This window comes from Sebastes umbrosus, chromosome 15 (assembly GCF_015220745.1).
Source record: "Sebastes umbrosus isolate fSebUmb1 chromosome 15, fSebUmb1.pri, whole genome shotgun sequence".
Taxonomy (NCBI): domain Eukaryota; kingdom Metazoa; phylum Chordata; class Actinopteri; order Perciformes; family Sebastidae; genus Sebastes; species Sebastes umbrosus.
The window spans coordinates 20,344,107-20,362,064 of NC_051283.1; the positions used below are offsets into that span (position 1 = coordinate 20,344,107).

The following is a 17,958-nucleotide window of genomic DNA, read 5'->3' on the forward strand; positions in this document are numbered from 1 at the left end:
GTAAAGGAACATTAACCTACTCTAATCTCCTTATCAGTGGAAATGTCATTGTCTTGCTTGAAGACGCAGCGGTGGTAAAAGTGTCTTCTGCTGGCAGCCACCTGTGGAGTTTGATCATTAGCTCAGAGGCCAGAGAGCTCGTTTTGACTTACACGTTGTTTTTTTTTGTTCGGTGGCAGGTGTGTCAGCAGAACGTATCAAAGTTAAAGAGACATTCCTGTGAATGAACAGTGAATTAGGCCAATGGATGTTATTGGTTGCCTGTTGTGAGGGGATTTAATTAGCAGATCTTTGAACAGTCTGCGGCCCCCCTGCTGCTCCTGTTCATATTCCAGAGAAAATCTAATTCATTACCATAATGGAAAATAAAAAATAAAAAAATATTTCCACTCAATAATAAATGATGAATGATGATGAATGATTAACAGCATGGGTTTAACCATTACAGTTACTTTGGAATGTATGACTATATTAATTAACAGTTGTAGTCAACCCGAGTAAAAAAAATAATTTTCTTGCCAACAATATAATCTCTTATCCAGTTTTCCATCAAGATGTCAAGTCCTTCCATAGATTATTTAACACAACTAGCAGATAATCGGATGACTTTGCTTCCCTAAAAGCAGTATTAGCATCCCCAGAATATGCTGACTCCCCCCTTGGACGACGGCTTGAGTTACACGAGTGAATGAATCCAGAGGAATGCTTCTCTCAGGGCTCAACGTATTTTTGTGTTAAATATGACTTGTCGGAGAACCGGAGCAGAGGGACTTCCATTGTAGTCAGTGCCAATATTTGGACCAGACGCACTTTTTTATTATTTTTTTTTTCTACAGGAAAAGATGAGAAGAGAAATGTAGTTTTGTTCTGCATGTATGAGTGAAATATAGAATACAGTGGAAACCACGTACAGTATATGAATCAAAAAGCTTGGGATAGAATCATTTATATACAAATGCTTTAAATAATTTGCTTAAAGTAATCAAGTAGTCAGCACACAGTGTTCCTTTTGGGTATTTTCATACATGACAACAAATGGAAAACAGTTAAAATATTCTATTTTTTTCACTTAACGCCCTTGATACTCGTCTGCTTTCCGGCTGGCCTCTGAGGCTGGTGCTGCTTGCACATTGAAATCATGACGGGAAAAAGACGGTAATTTCATCTCAATAAAATACGTAGCCTCCTCGAAGCTTAAACTGCCTAAAATGAGCCAAGGAGATGCCACAGAAAAACGTTATGTTCCTCAGGCTACCTCGTGTTGTCTACTCAAACAACAGTTATGGCTGCTAGTGATGGAGACAGAAGATGAATGAGCACGGGAAAGCACCTGTAGTTGACGCCGCCCTTGTCAAGTGGATTGGTAATGCCTAGTCATGTAATGCCCCCTTGAGCGGGCCTGCAGTAAGCTATATGTTATACACAGTGCTATACTGTATTATAGTGTATTTGAATCATACATAGTACAGTAATTTCATTTTACAGTATTGTTAATTGAAAAGCATTTAAAACAACTGTACTGTATTTTGAACCAGTCAATATAATTCAGTAAATAGAGAAGGTTTCTGTTTCATTACTTAATATTCATGTATTAAACATACAAATGTCAATTAGATGGTAATCTGCATAATAATCATCCGCTTATAGTGATCAATTTGACCTGGACAGACAGTGAGTGATCACCAGAAGCAGTTTCCATCTATTTTACATAAAACATAAAAAATGTAAAACATGCTATTAAAATTGATACCTCTTATACAATTGTTTTATTAATGATAATTAGTATTAAATATCAACCATGCCATTGTGGCTTCCCACGATGTGTCTCCATATTTTTCGTGGCCCTGAGCGAGCCAGGCTGTGACACCATAATTACCATAATTAAGAACAAAATATCTCGCTCTTTCCATTAAAGGGATAGTTCAGATTATTTAAAGTGGGGTTGTATGAGGTACTTATCTATAGTCAGTGTATTACCTACTATATTGCTAAAGACTTTTTTAATTGGGCCTTTGTTTTAGGTGGCTAAAAGCTGCTGCTGCCTCCGTCCACAGCAGTTTATTGCTTTGGCTCCATGCTGGTACTCCTGTCTGCTTCTCCAAATTGGGGGCGTGCCGACCGTCATCTCCTGTAGTCCCTCAAGTACCTCATACAACCCCACTTCAAAAGACCAGAGCTATCCCTTTAAAGTCAACTTAAAGGTATAGTTAGTGAAACATTTTGGGAGTGTTTAGAAATCTGAATAATTGTATTGTTTTTGGAATGAATGTGTTTGACACGTCATGTCATAGGTTGCTCAGGAAATATCTATTCCTAGAAGAGAATTAGAGTGTAAGAGGATCAATTAGCTATGCGACACAAATTTCTTATATGTCTTATAAGGAATCGCAGATAAACAAGCAGGTGTTAGTGGGTGTGTTCCTCAGCTCCTGCTGGGAGACTTAGAATCGGACCAGTTTAGCTCTCAGCGGGGGGCCACATGGCCAGCATCTTGTATGCCTCAAAACACCATGACAACATGCAATGTTCTTCTTTGCATATCATTATGTATTTAACTGTCAAGCTATAATTACTGTGGTCAGGTTACAGACAACGGAGTTCTTCTTCCTCTCTACATTTTGTTATGTAGAGTATGGACTACAGTATATGTGTGGTCACAGGACTCATTAGTGCTGCAGGTTCCTAGAATTAATACTGATTTGGGAACGACTGCTTTTAGAGTCTTTGCATCATACATCTGGGATGAACTGCAGTGTAGTTCCAAGCTTGATATCTCAATGTACTTAATGGGTCATTTCAGAAATCTAGTCAAAATCATGATTGATTTTAGCTGTGACTTTTTTTAACTTTACATTACTTTTATTATTTTATTTTATTATATTATTGTAATTATCACGATCGATATTTTATATTTTTTAAATAGTTTGTTTTATGTTCTATTGATACACAAATGTACTCAGGTCTCTCTTGAAAATGAGATATTGATCTCAGTGGGACTTAATACGGTATATCAGTAAATACTCAAATCTGTGACGGGCCTTTCTTGATTAACAATGTTGAATGCTGTTCAGTAGTGTCTTCTCGGTTACTCCAAATTACCGACTACTATCAATTCAATTCTAAACTGTACGATTTACCATGTTTCTAGTTGGAAATATCGATATGCTATAATAGTTTCCTACTGGCTAATCTGTTGCAATTTGTCTCACACATAATGGACCAGTGTGTAACATTTAGAGGGATCTATTGGCAGAAATGGAATATAATATTCATAACAATGTTTCATTATTGTATAATCACCTGAAACTAAGAATCGATGTGTTTTCGTTAGCTTAGAATGAGCCCTTTATATCTACACAGGAGCAGGTCCTCTTCACGAAGTCCACCAGTTTTCTACGGTAGCCCAAAACTTAGTTTTCCAGCATAGATCTCCAGCGGTCATGTCTAGAAAGTAACCCACAATTTTGGGATCTCGTGAGATGATTAAGGTTAGGCATTAACTTTGAATAATAGAAATAGATTAGGTCATCGGGCAGCGAGTCTCGTGAGAGTTTTTGCACGTTTTCGCAACTTTTCACAATTTGCGGGTTACCTTCTAGACACGACCATCTCCGACACGCTTGGAAAGGGAGGGGTATTATTCAGTTGGTCGCAAACTGCAACCTCACTGCTAGATACCACCTAATCCTACACACTGCCCCTTTAATCACTGTCATTTTCCATATTACTTTTGGCAAAAGTGGCCATGATATGTGTAACACTATAAAAAATACTGAAACAACTGTTTACCAGAGTAGCTGCCCAGTCTTGGTGCGTGGTTGTCGGCGCCATCGTAAAAGTCCAAAGAGTCCCAGTTATGCTCAGTGGCAAAACTCACAACTTGTATCTGGGGAGACGGATGAAGAGAAAGACAGAACTTGTTATCAACAAAAGTATCTAAATTGTCATTTGATTGCATCTGGTACAATGCTCTACAACTCTGAATAAAAGTAAAACACGTGTTTGTTAATTGCTGTAAATATTTAATGAAACTGTCAAACAGTAAAAGCGGAGGTGTGAGACAAAGCTGTTTGTTACCAACAACAAACAATGATAAAGTCAAATGATACAGAACACAGCTGCACTTGTAATGCTGTGAGGCGTCTGTCAGATATGTGTAACAGACTCCATTTTGTGTCAGAGGCATCTTTGCCTTTGTATTTGTCCGTGAGAGCAGTTTAGCTTACACGCAATCAGGCATTATCTCCCACGATTAGATCCTATCTAGTTATCTGTGGATGGTTCGTCTCTCACAAACCATCCATCCATTCATCCTTCTAATAATATCTTATCTTCCTTGACATCCTGCCTGCTCAGCTTTTAAGCCAATGATACACAGGGTCAGCCAGGAAGCAGCGTGTGACATGTGCTACCTGTATTCCAGCCCCCTCTGGAACGGAGACCTTCCACACACAGTTCTGGTTGTTGTCGTAGGGCTCTGGGTATCCAGGCGATAGGATGGTCCCACGACGAAGGGTCAACGCACCCCCGCAGGGAACTGAGAGAGAGGAGAAAGCAGAACGGAGAGAAAAGCAGAGGTTAAAAAAACACTTTGTCTGCAAGTAAGAGAAAGTCGGTTGTATTATCTCTTCCCCTGCAGAGCAAGAGACCAAAGAGCCTGAGGCCTGGGTGACAGCTTGTGCATAGTTAGGCTAAGGGTCTGGCCACACTGGAATGCTATCTGCATTTGAATTATCTGTATTTGTTTTAAAGTGGGGAGTTGTATGGCTAATATATAATCTTATATATCTTACTGCATTCTAAATAGGGAAATGTCTGTCTTTCTGCCTAATTACTGGATTCATATTTACCTATGCATGTTGGCAGGGTGTCATTCCATTGCGCTAGGTTGTCAGGTATGCTCTCACACCGTATGGCGGTGGAGCCATGCAGGACATAACCAGGGTTGCACTCGAACTGCACCAACGAGCCAACTGCAAAGTCATTACCGAGACGCTTTCCGAAGCGTGGCTCGGGGACTGAACTGCACTGGGTGGAGCTGGTCCTCGGTACAGCTGCAGAAACAAGGAGGACGCCACAATCGTTAAATAAACGTTAATATCGATAGGCATGCTAAATGTTATTGCTGCCTATTTTGGCCATGATATTCTTAATCTCAATGTGGCTTTCCTGGTTAAATAAACATTAAATACATAAAAAATGAAATGCATAAAAAACTAAAAATCATAAGTCCGACATGAATTATACATGCATGTTCTGCAAATCCTTAAAAAATATAATTTATTTGTTTGAAAATGGCTACAAATAACAATAATGGTAAATTAAACAACAGCTTTGGCTTCTTGTGATTGGCTGACCTTGGTAGACGAAGTGAAATCCCTTCGCAGTTTCTGGTCCGACCGTGGTAAACTTTATCGTGATCTGGTTTCCCGTACTCAGAGGGAGAGACTCACCTAGGGCGTCAAAGAGAGACAAGATCAGAAAGAAAGTTATATGGTTAGGTCTCAGGCTGTCTATCTGTCCGTCCGTCCGTCCGTCCGTCCATCCATCCATCCTTACCAGAGTGGGACCCAGAGAGAGAAGACAGTAGCGTGTTTTGTTGAGTGGGTCCATCGTAGATTTCCGTCACATCATTTAGAGATGTCTGGAACAACACAAACTGTCCAAAGAGGACTGGAGAAGAAAGGGAAAAAAGACAGATAAAGAGATGAGTTAACCACACTTGAATGGTGGCAAATTATTATTCCATGCCGCTGTCTGTGCCTGACCTTCCAATGATAAAATTAACCTGTAAAACCTAATTTAAATTTTATTATACTGCAGTGTCAACCTCTATTTCAAGCCAACTATTGGCACAAAATTACATATCAGGACACTTAATAATCAAAACATCACCATCTTATCATCATCATGCACCAGCAACAACCCCCCCCCCCACCCCCTTGTCAGTTGGCTAGGGTGTATCAGTGTTTTCAGCTCGTATGAAATGCTGGTGTTGGCAATACCTCTATGTCAGAAGGGTATATAAGATAAGATGTGTTTCTATCTGTCTTCCCTATAGTATTACAAGCAGGTAGAGTGAAAGCATATGAGTGGTAACCTGTCAAACTCAGGTCCCACAACCCATGCTTTACTCTGGTTCAGTATGATGGAAGGTAAAAAGACTGCTGCAGTGGCCATGAACCGAGACTAAACCTTGGATTTTACAGTGCAGCTGCTGTGGCAGGTAGCATCAGAGAATCCCCTGGAGGCCTGAGATCCCCGTATTTGCTCAAACTAGTACAATTCTCTCTGTCTTGGTTGATCACTGTGCCTTCAAAATAATTATAAATGTAGTTTTTCTCGCATGCCTTCACGGTGAATGAAGAAGAATCGAAAAACAGAATAAATCCTAGATGAATTGAAGTAAATGGGGGCCGCATTTAATGCCAGCAAAACTATACCAAAGCATCCGTTTACAAACTCTCGTGCAGTAAAATCCAAGTCTCACTTATCCAGTCATATGCTCACTACTTCCCAAAAACATGCATTTTTCGTTAAAACCTTACTATTTAAAATCCCTGTGCAACCTCCGGGTCTGAAAAGTGAAGCCAATGCGGAAGTGTCTTAAACTTGCATTCTTTCTAACAGCCAGCAGGGGGCGACTCCTCTGGTTGCAAAAGAAGTCGAACTGTATAGAAGTCTATGAGAAAATGAGCCTACTTCTCACTTGATTTATTACCTCAGTAAACATTGTAAACATTAGTTTATGGTCTCAGTCGCTAGTTTCAAGTCTTCTTCAATACAGCATGATGTACATTTAGTAAATTATGGTCCCATTTAGAGTCAAATAGACCATAAAGCAGGGTATGCTTTAGGGCGTGGCTACCTTGTGATTGACAGGTCGCTACCACGGCATTGTCCGGTCTGGCGGTCTTGTCACTGTTTTCGTCGTAGAACTTTAACCCTTTCAAGGTGTGTTTTCAGTTCATGAAAGTTAATTATAACCTTTTGGGCTGCCTGAAAATGTCTTATTCAGTGCTCGGTTGTACTTAGCTCCACCCCCTCATGTCACCTCTGGTTGCAAAAAAACAAGATTGCGCAACCACAAACCAAGATGGCGATGGCCAAAATGCCAATGGGTGACGTCAAGGTGACTATGTCCACTTCTTATATACAGTCTATGTTTAAAATACTTCCTCATAATTAGTACTCGCATGGAGAAGCAGCACGCCTGAGCAAGCGTGAGATTGTTTATGGTCAGTGAGCATACAGGATTGGATAAATGAGACTTGGATTATAATGCACGAGTTGTGTCAGTATGTAAATGGGTGTTTTGATATAGCTTCTCTGTTTTTGGATTCTTCGTTCACCGTGGAGGCGAGAAAAAATTTGTCTTCAAACATTCAAGGTAACACTGGGTGAATAATTGATATACAAATGATCATTTTGGGGGTGAAGTATTTCTTTAAGATGCAAATCTGTAGGTATACTTGTGAAAAATGAAAATTAATTTGTCTGCAGTACATGGAAAAAAATGTCCTTTAGGATAAATTACATTTATTTCAGCCTCAATGAAGCCAGCTGCTTGACTACACACACACGCACACATAGATATCACCTCTCCATCTCTCCCTCCCTCCCTCTCTCTCTCTCTCTTTGACGCCAAAGGCTGAGGTGTAAAGGATTGAATCTGTACATTGTCAAGGATATTCCGCTATAAGAAGGTCACTGGTCACTTTATACACGGCCACTTCTCTCTGTGGAGTTCTTTTAAAGCATGATCCGCATTTTGCTAACACATTGTTCCGACTCACAAAAGATACTCAGTCTGCTTTCATGATAAAATGCAGAACAGAAACAAATCAGATTTCCAATTGGCGTTGAATTGCCCCTGCAGGTGTGAAAGGCAGCGAAAGAGCTCTATAAGGCAGATGAAAGTAACCTCTTATACTTGTATCTTATAGCCATTTCATGGTCATACATGAGGATGAGGGCATGCTGTTGAGTGGTCATAAAAAATGACAAGATTCTGCCTGTCAGCAGAAATACTCTAAAGCTCCCACCGTGTATAGATTTTAAGGAAACTAGAGTGATTAAGGTTTCCATCATGCCCCGCTGTAATATCGACAGACCGTAGAGCAGGTGGAGGAGTTCACAGCTGAAACCGTTTTCAAAACGGCACAGATTTCAGGCAGGAGGACACACATGAATCGACATTCACACACGGACTCATAAAGCATTAACACACACAGGGAACGGCTTACATGCTGTTAAAATATCCCAGTGGATTTTACTCATACTGAGATAACAAGAAAGAACAACATATATGCCTACCGACACAGAAAGACTCACACAAACACAGCCACACACACACACACACAGAGAGATAAGTGATCACAGCAGCGCCGTCCCACACTGTTTTAACCACGGGGCTTGTTGGTAGTGAAATCCCTATGCTGCACCGCAGTCACCTGGTAGATCTGTTCAGTCGCCCAGGTTGTAACGGTTTCAAGCGAAGTTCAAATCAATCCACTGGACTTGTTATTAAATGATTGAAATGTTCATTTTAAAGGCTGCGGCTGCGGTTTCAGCTCTCGACATCAGATGGAGAAAACCTGGGCATCGATCCCCGTGGAGCCGCCGTGCCTCCTGATGAGCTGCCTGAGTGGGTGTCCTCGGCCACGTCCTCAATCAACAGGAGGTAATGCCAAAGGTTTTCCCCACCTGGTCTTAAAACTGAAGGGGCCATTTGTATGAAAGCTGACACATCATTTACCATTTGATAATTTCTCTGATCATCAAATTGACGAAACTGCAACCTTGAGCCTGTAACCTCCAACTTCTGTTGAGTTCAAGTTATTTTTTTTTGGAGAATGACAGGTGGTTCAAAAAAAAAAAAAGCACTGCAACGTAACAAAACAACCTCAGGGAAGCTGTCTGAGTGTCTTAAACAATATGTAGGCCAACCAAATGTTAGTTGACACTCCAAAAGCTGCTCTGCAAATATAATGAGACAGCAACCATCAACAGCCTCGGGGAACTCTGCTATTTATTCATAACACCACAGGGCATAATTGGACATCACATCCAGCAATTACTGATTGTTTGTAAAAGCTCAGGTCAGACCCAATGAGTCTGTCTTTCTAATAATCAGTCAACCAATAATTTAGATGCCAATGTATGAACGGAGATTAGAGACACATGTAAATTTGCACATCATGAAAATGGAATGCTATTGATCCTTTTGACAACACAACTCCAACTTAATGTCATCTGCAGAGCTTTCAACAGCATATACTGATGAAGACAAGGTCAAACACTTACAAGTGCTATGAAATCATAACAGCTACTGAGCTTGCTTATCAACCAATCCAACCTCTAATTGCTCATGAAGACGTGATATAGTTGAAAGCTCCAGAAAAAAAGCTAGTAAGTGGATCTTGAGTTGGAATTGTTTTGTCAAACTACTATTTCCAAGGTCAAGAATGCACTTTAACGCTTAACTTGACAGTAGCCGTGTTTCCATTCAATTGTCAAGGAAATTTTAAGAGAACTTTTGAGATGTCGCAAATAAATAAATGTGAACTAGGCGCGTTTCCGTCAACTGGTTTAGAGCGAAGAAACTCGGCTACAGCGTAGTTTGGTCAGAAGTTGGCGCTACAGGCTACGCATTGCTGTAATCCGCCAGTAAACAGAGTAGAAGAAGTAGAGGCTGCGAACCGGAAACAAGTTGCATTGGCCATCTAACCCGTGTATGATAGAAAAATGGAGAGATGTCTTCAGGAATTTGTTTCAATGGGACACGTTTTAATTGTTCTTTCATGTCAGCTACTATTGGCCATGTTTGTTTGTTGTAGACAAAGACAAGCATTCACACGTTATGGGAATATCTGGGAAGACGCCAACAGCAGATCAGTCATATGAGTTAAATGTTTGCTACGTCAGAATTTAATCGGCAAAGGCAAAAACCACCTCAAGTGAGCTGAAAAACTGTTCTGCGTAATTAAAGAAGTTATATCAAATTTTGCAGATTCCATTCAGCTTTTCTGACGCAAAAATGCGTATAAAATACTTGAATGGAGACACGGCTAGTGACATGGCCTATGACACTGTTAATTCAAATTTGAATAGATGGTAAATTTAACCCTCTATTCTATATAATTTGAAAGACATTTAATATTAACATCTCTAAGAATTATGTTATTGATAGGGCTGTAAATGGATTAAAATATTTAATCATGATTAATCGCATATTTGTCCATAGTTAATTGCGATTATCTGTTCAAAATGTACCTTAAAGAGAGATTTGTCAAGTATTTAATACTGTATTATATTCACATATCTTGAGGTCTGAGGTCAAGGGACCCCTTTGAAAAATGGCCATGCCAGTTTTCCTCAAAAAAATGTAGCCCAAGTTTGGAGTGTTATTTACGAAAAGCTAGTATGACATGGTTGGTACCAATGGATAATGTTCTTCACTCTAGCTTTAAAACTGATCCCGCTACAACCTAAGTTATTATTGTGTTAACCACCCTAGTTATTGACATTAAATGTACCAACAAACTGACTATAATGAGTAATTTCTAGCACATTACTTCTTGAAGGCACCACTTCCAACCCTGGTCATGACCAGCAGACACTCTCATTTCCTCTAATGCCTCCATATTCCCAACACAGCCTCACTTAATGTGACGAATCCTCTACAATATTCATATCTTTATAATGCCTCATTTATATCTGGCTTAAGGACCTTCGATCAAACGTGGCAAGATAAAAAACTGCCTCAACTTTAAATGTCACTTCAATGACGAAACCCTGACCTGGAATCAAATAAATGGCCATCGAGTGTCCTTTGATCGTGCGTAATATCTCTACTAGTTTCTCAGTGGTGTAAAAACCACAAAGGGGTCCTTCGGGAAGGTTCCCCATTAAATATCAAACAAGTTCTAATGCGAATTTGTTTCATTGAGTAAAAGAACAATAGAAGAATACACGTCAAAGAAAATTGTGATCACAGGTTTTGTTCTCGACTGTTGTCTCTTCACCTACACTTCAGAGCGTTAAACACTTGCATTTGATTTATTTTAAGAATAAAGAATACATTACTTTAATACTGCCTGCTTTTTCTATTGCAGTTTTCACTCCAGCACACCCAACAGATTCATACAGGGACTGAATGAAAGTCTGTGAATTATTCCTAGACGGTATTCAATCATACAAGATCCTGTTGAATGCAATGGCATGTGTGCACTCTGCTGTGTTTGTGTGTGTGGATGAACTTACCAAACTCTCTAGGTACAGATATAGAGTAGACACAGGTCTGTCCAGAGGTGTAGTTTCTGGGGAAGTTTGGAGATAAAACAGTCCCTTCTGTTCCTGTAGAACGACTTCCGCAGGGAGCTGGAGAAAGAACATACACATGTGCACAAATAAAGACAAGCAAAGAGGCACATAATCACACATATACACAATAAATAACACATGGTTGATCTAAAATAAGCTTAAAGGTGCTAAATTTGATATCCAGAGCATAAATATAGCAGCAAACAACTATTTGATTACTCTCCGTCTGTGTGTGTTGTAATCCGAGCATAGCCGAGCTGTGCGTGCGTGCTTTTAGTGCATGTTCGTGCATGTGAGCGTGCCCCATTGGCTAGCTCACGGCTGCCGCTCTGCACTGCTCTTATGTGGCGCTCAGAACTGAAAAAGCCAACTGACGGCATAGTCGCAGAAGTGTAGCACCCACACTCTGGTTCCAGCTCAGGTTAACACCATTAGATCTTTCAGCACTTTTTGCGGTTGTTTGCACTGTTGGCACCATTAGCACTTGTTAGCTGCAAGTCCAATCCCGTATTTAGCACCTTTAAATTGTGTTTGCGGGGAAGTTTTATTCCAGTCTGCGTTTTAGTATGTGTTACCTTGACAACTAGGCAATGCTCTGTTCCATCCAGGTCTGCCGTCATCTCCCATACTACAGGTTAGGGTAGAATAGCCCTAAAGAAAAAAAGAGAAATGTTTTTAATCGTAAAACAACCCAACAAATCAACCAACAAGCCAGCCAAGCGGGCAACCACCCACCCATCCAATCGACCAATCACCCATCAAACCAGCGAACTGACCAGCCCACCCGACCAACCATGCAACCAAGTAAGCAACCACCCATCCATCCATCCATTCATCCATCCATCCATTTATTAACTGTACCTGCAAAACATATCCGGCCTCACAATAGAAGGTGACAGTAGAGCCGAGCTTATAATCGGATCCCAGCCGGGTCCCATTCAGAACCACACCTGGGTCGAAACATGATTCCCTCAGCTTGGCTAGACGCAGAGAAAGAGGACGATTAAGTAAGTGAGAGAGAGAAAGGATGAGGCAAAGAAAAAGCGACAGGAACACATAAATAATAAGTCAAATTAATAATAACTGCATCCTTAGCCATAATCAAATGAGGCAGGCATTTCGTTGGCCTTTAAAACAGTCTGTTTGACTTAGCTGCCTTTGCCACAGATGGAGCAAGAACGGTAACTTCATCCCCCGGCTTTTGCATGCTACATGAACCTTGTAAATTATGGCTTTGGCCCCCCCCTCCTCAAAGATTAGCGGCCACCCTGCATCAACTCAACAAGACTTAATTCCTGTGTCCACATGAAGCCGGTGTTGATTCTTTTGTGCAAGTGAATCAAACTCAACCCCCTGACAGACTATTTCAACAAACCCTAATTCAACAGGGACTTTATGGCGAGAGCAATCATTCTTTCTCATCTTCAAATCAGCGTGATGCACACTGCCATCCGTGTGGGGGGCTTCACTGTATATACATTTATATTGAGTGGTTAGGGCTAATGCAGCAGTCTTCTTTGTTCAATGTGAAAATGAAGTAATTCTAAACAAATTCAGGAGACAGCTGAAACATTTTACCTTTCTTATGAAAAACAGATAAGACAGAAAACAGCCCCTGATGCAATTACATCAAGCAGAGTATATTAAAAATATTTTTCCATTGACAGTTACAAAGTGGCAATAAAAACACTCACAGTTTTTACACAGCTATTACAATTTAACTGGTTAATGCGTACTTATATAACTCCAGTCAAACTACATAAATTTCACAATAACATTCAGGACACATGTATTAAGGTCCAACTGCCGTTGGGAGTGTGGGGAGATAAGAGAGTTTTGGTGTGATGTATCACAGGCAGTAGGTAGGATGACGATGGGCATAAAATCACCTCTACACCCGTAGTTGTTCATACTAGGAATTCATCCAACTAATCCTATCATCCCAAAAACATAAGAAAGCATCACATAGCTTTAGCTGTCCAGTAGCTCAGGGAGATGTCTTTCTGCCTCTCAATGGAGAAAATCACTTATTTTTTTTTTCATTCTTTTTTTGTTTATTCTTTATTGCAGGAATGCAGGAGTTAATATAAATTTACATTTGCTTACGTATGATGTTGTTCATACTACAATGTTTCTATATTTTATAGTGAAAAAATGATATGAAATGATTCGAAAAAAAAGAAAGAAAATAATAAAACAAAAACCAGCAAAAAGATTACGGATAAAAAGAAGCAAAGCAAATATAAATCAAGAAATTAAATTAAATAAAAATAAAAATAAATAAAAAATATTATACAAATTATACCTTTATATTCTTAAAAGGTAAAAGAGAGGCAATGTTTGAGAGATGAACATGGGGGAAAAGTAACATTTTAATTAGTTCTTTAATTACTCATTTATTTATTTACTTTTTTTTAAATTAAATTTACATCACTTTTTTTTCTGCTGCATACCTTCTGCCATGAGTATAACATTACTGTATTTATTTAAATTTAACCAATGTCTTGTCAGTTGTTGTTTTTTTATTCAATTATTTTAGTAATGTTTTCATGTTGTTAATTTTTTTGTCTCTTAACGTTGAAAATCAATGAAGGCAGTGTTAAAAACACTCCCAGTTGAACTGTGTGTCTATTTTCTGTTTTTTAAATCTCCCGTCATCATAAAAAGACACACAATTCGAGTCTATTTCCAGGTGACATCAAGTCCAAGATATAAACCATTAGATACTGACTGCAGAACAAATGACGGGGTGCTGCTTTCGCTTGGGTGACTTTGATTATATTGTAGATGTGTTTACTTATGATACTGAAAAAGAAATGTGTCTGTGCTGTTAAGAAGTCCCCCTGCTGTTAGTGTTTCTCAAACAAACCCGAAGAATACAAAATCTGTGGTTTGTGCTGTGTGCCTCTTGAACCTTTTGAAGCTATTCCAGCACTAAACACAGTATATGAGGCTGGTGGTACTATTGGGAGAATATTTTACCTTTGTATTCCAGATGAAAGCCGGTGTAAGAAACAGACCCATCGCTGCGGAATGCTAAATGCATGGTATTCGAACTGCTCTCTATCCGCTCTGGGAGTTTGCTGTCCTGGAAGCTTCCAATCAGAGGACTGTTGCTATCCGGACCATCGTAGATATACAGGAAGTCATAGTTTGGCTCAATGTTGAAACTAGAGATGGATGAAAAAAAAGACACGGAAAGGGAAAAGAGGTAGTGGGAAGCAGATGGGGAGAACAGGGGCACAGAAAGAGTCATCACTTTAGGATTGAGTTTTTATTAGAAACCTGAGGCTTAACTAACCTTAACAAACGAGATCCCGTAAGCGGTCCTACGACGGCGGTTATCAACTCAGTAAGTCAACCCAGGGTTTCTCAATCTGGCTATGAGCGCATTCACATAAAAGGGGTAGTGTCTACAGCATATGACCAATCACAAACATGGACTACATAATAATATATAATATATATAATGTAATAATTATAATATATAATATTAGACAAACATGAAGAAGTTAAACACAAAATCCAGACTAAAATTAACACAGCTGAAGCTGCCAAATGCAAGAAGGACAGATGGCAAAAGAAAAAATTACCAATGCGTGAATGCGTAAATTAACAGATTTATGATTCATTAACGGAATACTCAAAAGTCAGATATAGTCGTCTAGATGGGGCAGTGAAATATAAATAGCTTTCAGAATGTAATGGATGAATAGATTACACTTCATTATGCCCTATGGGAGCGTCATGGTATACTGTATATGACTATTTCAGCCTTCTTTCAGCTGCGTCCCCGACTCAAAAATATAAAAACATAATTCAAAACGGTAAGCACCCGCAGCATACAGCCAGCTGTCCGTCCTGCATTTGTGAGTTTAAACTGTGTTGGTTTTAGCCTGGATTATGATTTAATCTTCTTCGTGTTTGAGTAATATTATCATACGATCTGCGCACCGAGGTCAGTAGGTGGTGCTTTAATACCAATTGATCTCTTATCTGGAACATAACCTGCTTCGGTGTTCAGCATAAGTTACCATGGCGATCTACCCCGGTAAGAAGTGAACCACCCTCGTAGAATGGAAAACCCAGGGGTAACTCTGAAGTTACCTCGCTAACCCCTAATCCTGCTTCGTATTACAGGCCACAGGTTATTTACAGAGTTGTTGTTTTTTTTAATACTAGAAAGCATGTGCAGAAAGTTGCTGAGAACCGATTTTAAGAACATTTTCAGAACACTGATTATTACACTTTTAGAAAAACACATTTTAGAACCAAATAGTTCTCAAACGCTCATAACAGTAACAAAAAAACAAAGAAATACAGAAGCTGCCATTGACAATTTTTGATTAAAGTGTACTGTATGTTGCAAAATAAATGAAAAGAAGCCTGGTAGTTACAAGCCGTTTATCATCTGATATTGATTGATTATAATTTTAGCCTCTAAAATCCATTATATAGTCTGATATGTACCAGATAGACATTCATCGTTGCTAGAGGATGAATCCTAATGGTTTTGGTGATCTCCTAACTTCTTCTCTAGCAACAAAAGGTCAACATTTCCACATTATGTAGTCCATTTTCATTCAACATTTGTTTGTAACAGGAGTTTGGTCAAGAATGACATCAACTGATGACAAAAAAAAGTCAGTATACTTGGATTGTTACATAATAAAGCAGGTTACCCGATGAAAGCCAGCGACAGGACGTAGTCAGAGTTGACAGCAATGAGCCAATCACAGTCCTTGGAGTGAGGGTAGGGATGCGGGTAGTTAGGAGACAGTATGAATCCACTGGAGCCGGTTAGGTTTCCTCCACATGGAGCTGCGACGGGAACACAAGCAAAGGTATACATTCATTTTTATGTCTTAAAATACCATAAAATGTGTATTCTCTCAAGCTCAACCATGCAGGATGAAAACAATTTTTTTTTTATTCAGTCAACACCATTTTCATTGTTTTTAGTGAATCATAGTTTTGTATTAATATGCAGCAGTATGGAGAGAGGTGGCCCAGGTAATAGAACAGTATCATACTGTATCTATTACGTAGCAAATTCAGATCACCGGACATTATCTTCTTTACGCAGCTCTCCTAAAGGTCACTCACAGACGTGTCCTTGAGCCCTAAACAACCGCAGTCGTGCATGCAGCACAACTATGGCACGTCCCTATAAATATACGGAAGCTGGTGTTTTCACCTATGCAGACAGGCGGGCTGGGCTGCCAGTAGTATCTGTTATCCACTTGTATACAGGTGATTTTGTCGTCCCCCTGGAGCTCGTATCCTGGGTCACACTGAAAGGACACTGAATCCCCCGGCTCACGGCCATCTCCACTACGACTGCCATTCATTGGTACACCTGGGTCCCTGCAGGCTGTAGCTACTGAGCCTGTACAGAGAGGGACACAGAGAGGGAGAGAGGGGACGGGGAGGAAGAAGAGCGAATGGAGGAGAAAGAGGGGAGGGCAATTGTAAAGATCTGTGTCGCACTGGATATCTATAGCTAATCAAGCTAATGCATTAAATCAGTACTAATTCAAGTAACTGTTTGCTGTCCTGTATTATGAAATATCGGTTGAGATCATTTCTGGCTGGTCAAATGGGGTTTTCAAGTAGAACACTGTACATCTGGATTCTCAATTATGTTAAATATTGATTTTCGGATATTTAATCAAGTTAAAAGACACTAGACAAACATATTCAGAGTAGTAGAAAAACAGTATTGGTCCCTCTGTAAACCTAGTTTACACACATTAAAGACATGTAAAGTAAAATTATACAACAACAGTAGTGGATAAACTCCTAATAATGTTTAATACATTCATTTGGACATTATTGTACTTACTAGAGAACTGAATAGCGAATCCTGACTTGCTGATGTAAAAATCCGTCTCAAACTGGACAGTGACGGTGTTCAGCGTGGAGTGGACTCTCTCGGGCAGCAGAGACCCGCTGATATCCGACAGAGACATCTCATTCTCAGGTGGTCCGTCCCAAATCTTCAGCATGTCGTGGCTGGCTTCCGTGTCAAAGGCCAAGAACTGAAGACTGTAATTTGCATGAAATTGTTTTTTAAATATCAACAAAATAAACATTATATCTTCATTAAATTAGACTTTTTCTCAAAGTCTGCTGCAAACTTTTACAACTTCACAACAGTCTTCCTTGTGTAACAACTAAATGCTCCCAAGGAGAGACTATTAAAATAACCTTTTAAGTGATTGGTGATTTAATATAAATTATATAAACCCGAGTGAGATCTTTTTCATCATAATTATTATATAAGAAATTAAATTAAATATAAAAACTAATTATTTTTCAATTACAGATTTTTACAAAAGTTCTGGAGTGGGAATTTAAATAAATGACATTGTTATTTTGCAATTTAATCAATTAGTTGTCAACTATTAAAGTATTTTGATAATTGAATAATCGGTTTGAGTATTCTTTTAAGAAAAAAAACACAATTCTTTGATTCCCGCTTCTTAAATGTGAATATTTTCTGGTTTCTTTACTCCTCTATGAGAGTAAACTGAATATCTTTGAGTTGTGGACAAACCAAGACATTTGAGGACGTCATGTGATCGACATTTTTCACCATTTTATAGAGCGAACAACTAATCGATTAATAGA

The 17,958-nt window shown here is 39.3% G+C and overlaps 1 protein-coding gene across 3 annotated transcripts in view; it reads right to left on the bottom strand.

Moving 5' to 3' along the window:
* LOC119502743 (CUB and sushi domain-containing protein 3-like) overlaps positions 1–17,958 on the bottom strand; it is a 407,722-nt gene that overhangs the window by 68,035 nt on the left and 321,729 nt on the right. For all 3 annotated transcript variants that reach the window (XM_037793920.1, XM_037793919.1, XM_037793918.1), the window contains exons 27-38: positions 17,171–17,373; positions 16,523–16,714; positions 16,008–16,146; positions 14,308–14,495; positions 12,187–12,305; positions 11,901–11,976; positions 11,266–11,382; positions 5,560–5,673; positions 5,358–5,453; positions 4,851–5,054; positions 4,413–4,537; positions 3,790–3,886 (exon numbers count right to left, since the gene is read on the bottom strand). In XM_037793920.1, the coding sequence (XP_037649848.1) occupies positions 3,790–3,886; positions 4,413–4,537; positions 4,851–5,054; positions 5,358–5,453; positions 5,560–5,673; positions 11,266–11,382; positions 11,901–11,976; positions 12,187–12,305; positions 14,308–14,495; positions 16,008–16,146; positions 16,523–16,714; positions 17,171–17,373 (1,670 nt within the window). The remainder of the gene's footprint in view (positions 1–3,789; positions 3,887–4,412; positions 4,538–4,850; positions 5,055–5,357; positions 5,454–5,559; positions 5,674–11,265; positions 11,383–11,900; positions 11,977–12,186; positions 12,306–14,307; positions 14,496–16,007; positions 16,147–16,522; positions 16,715–17,170; positions 17,374–17,958) is intronic.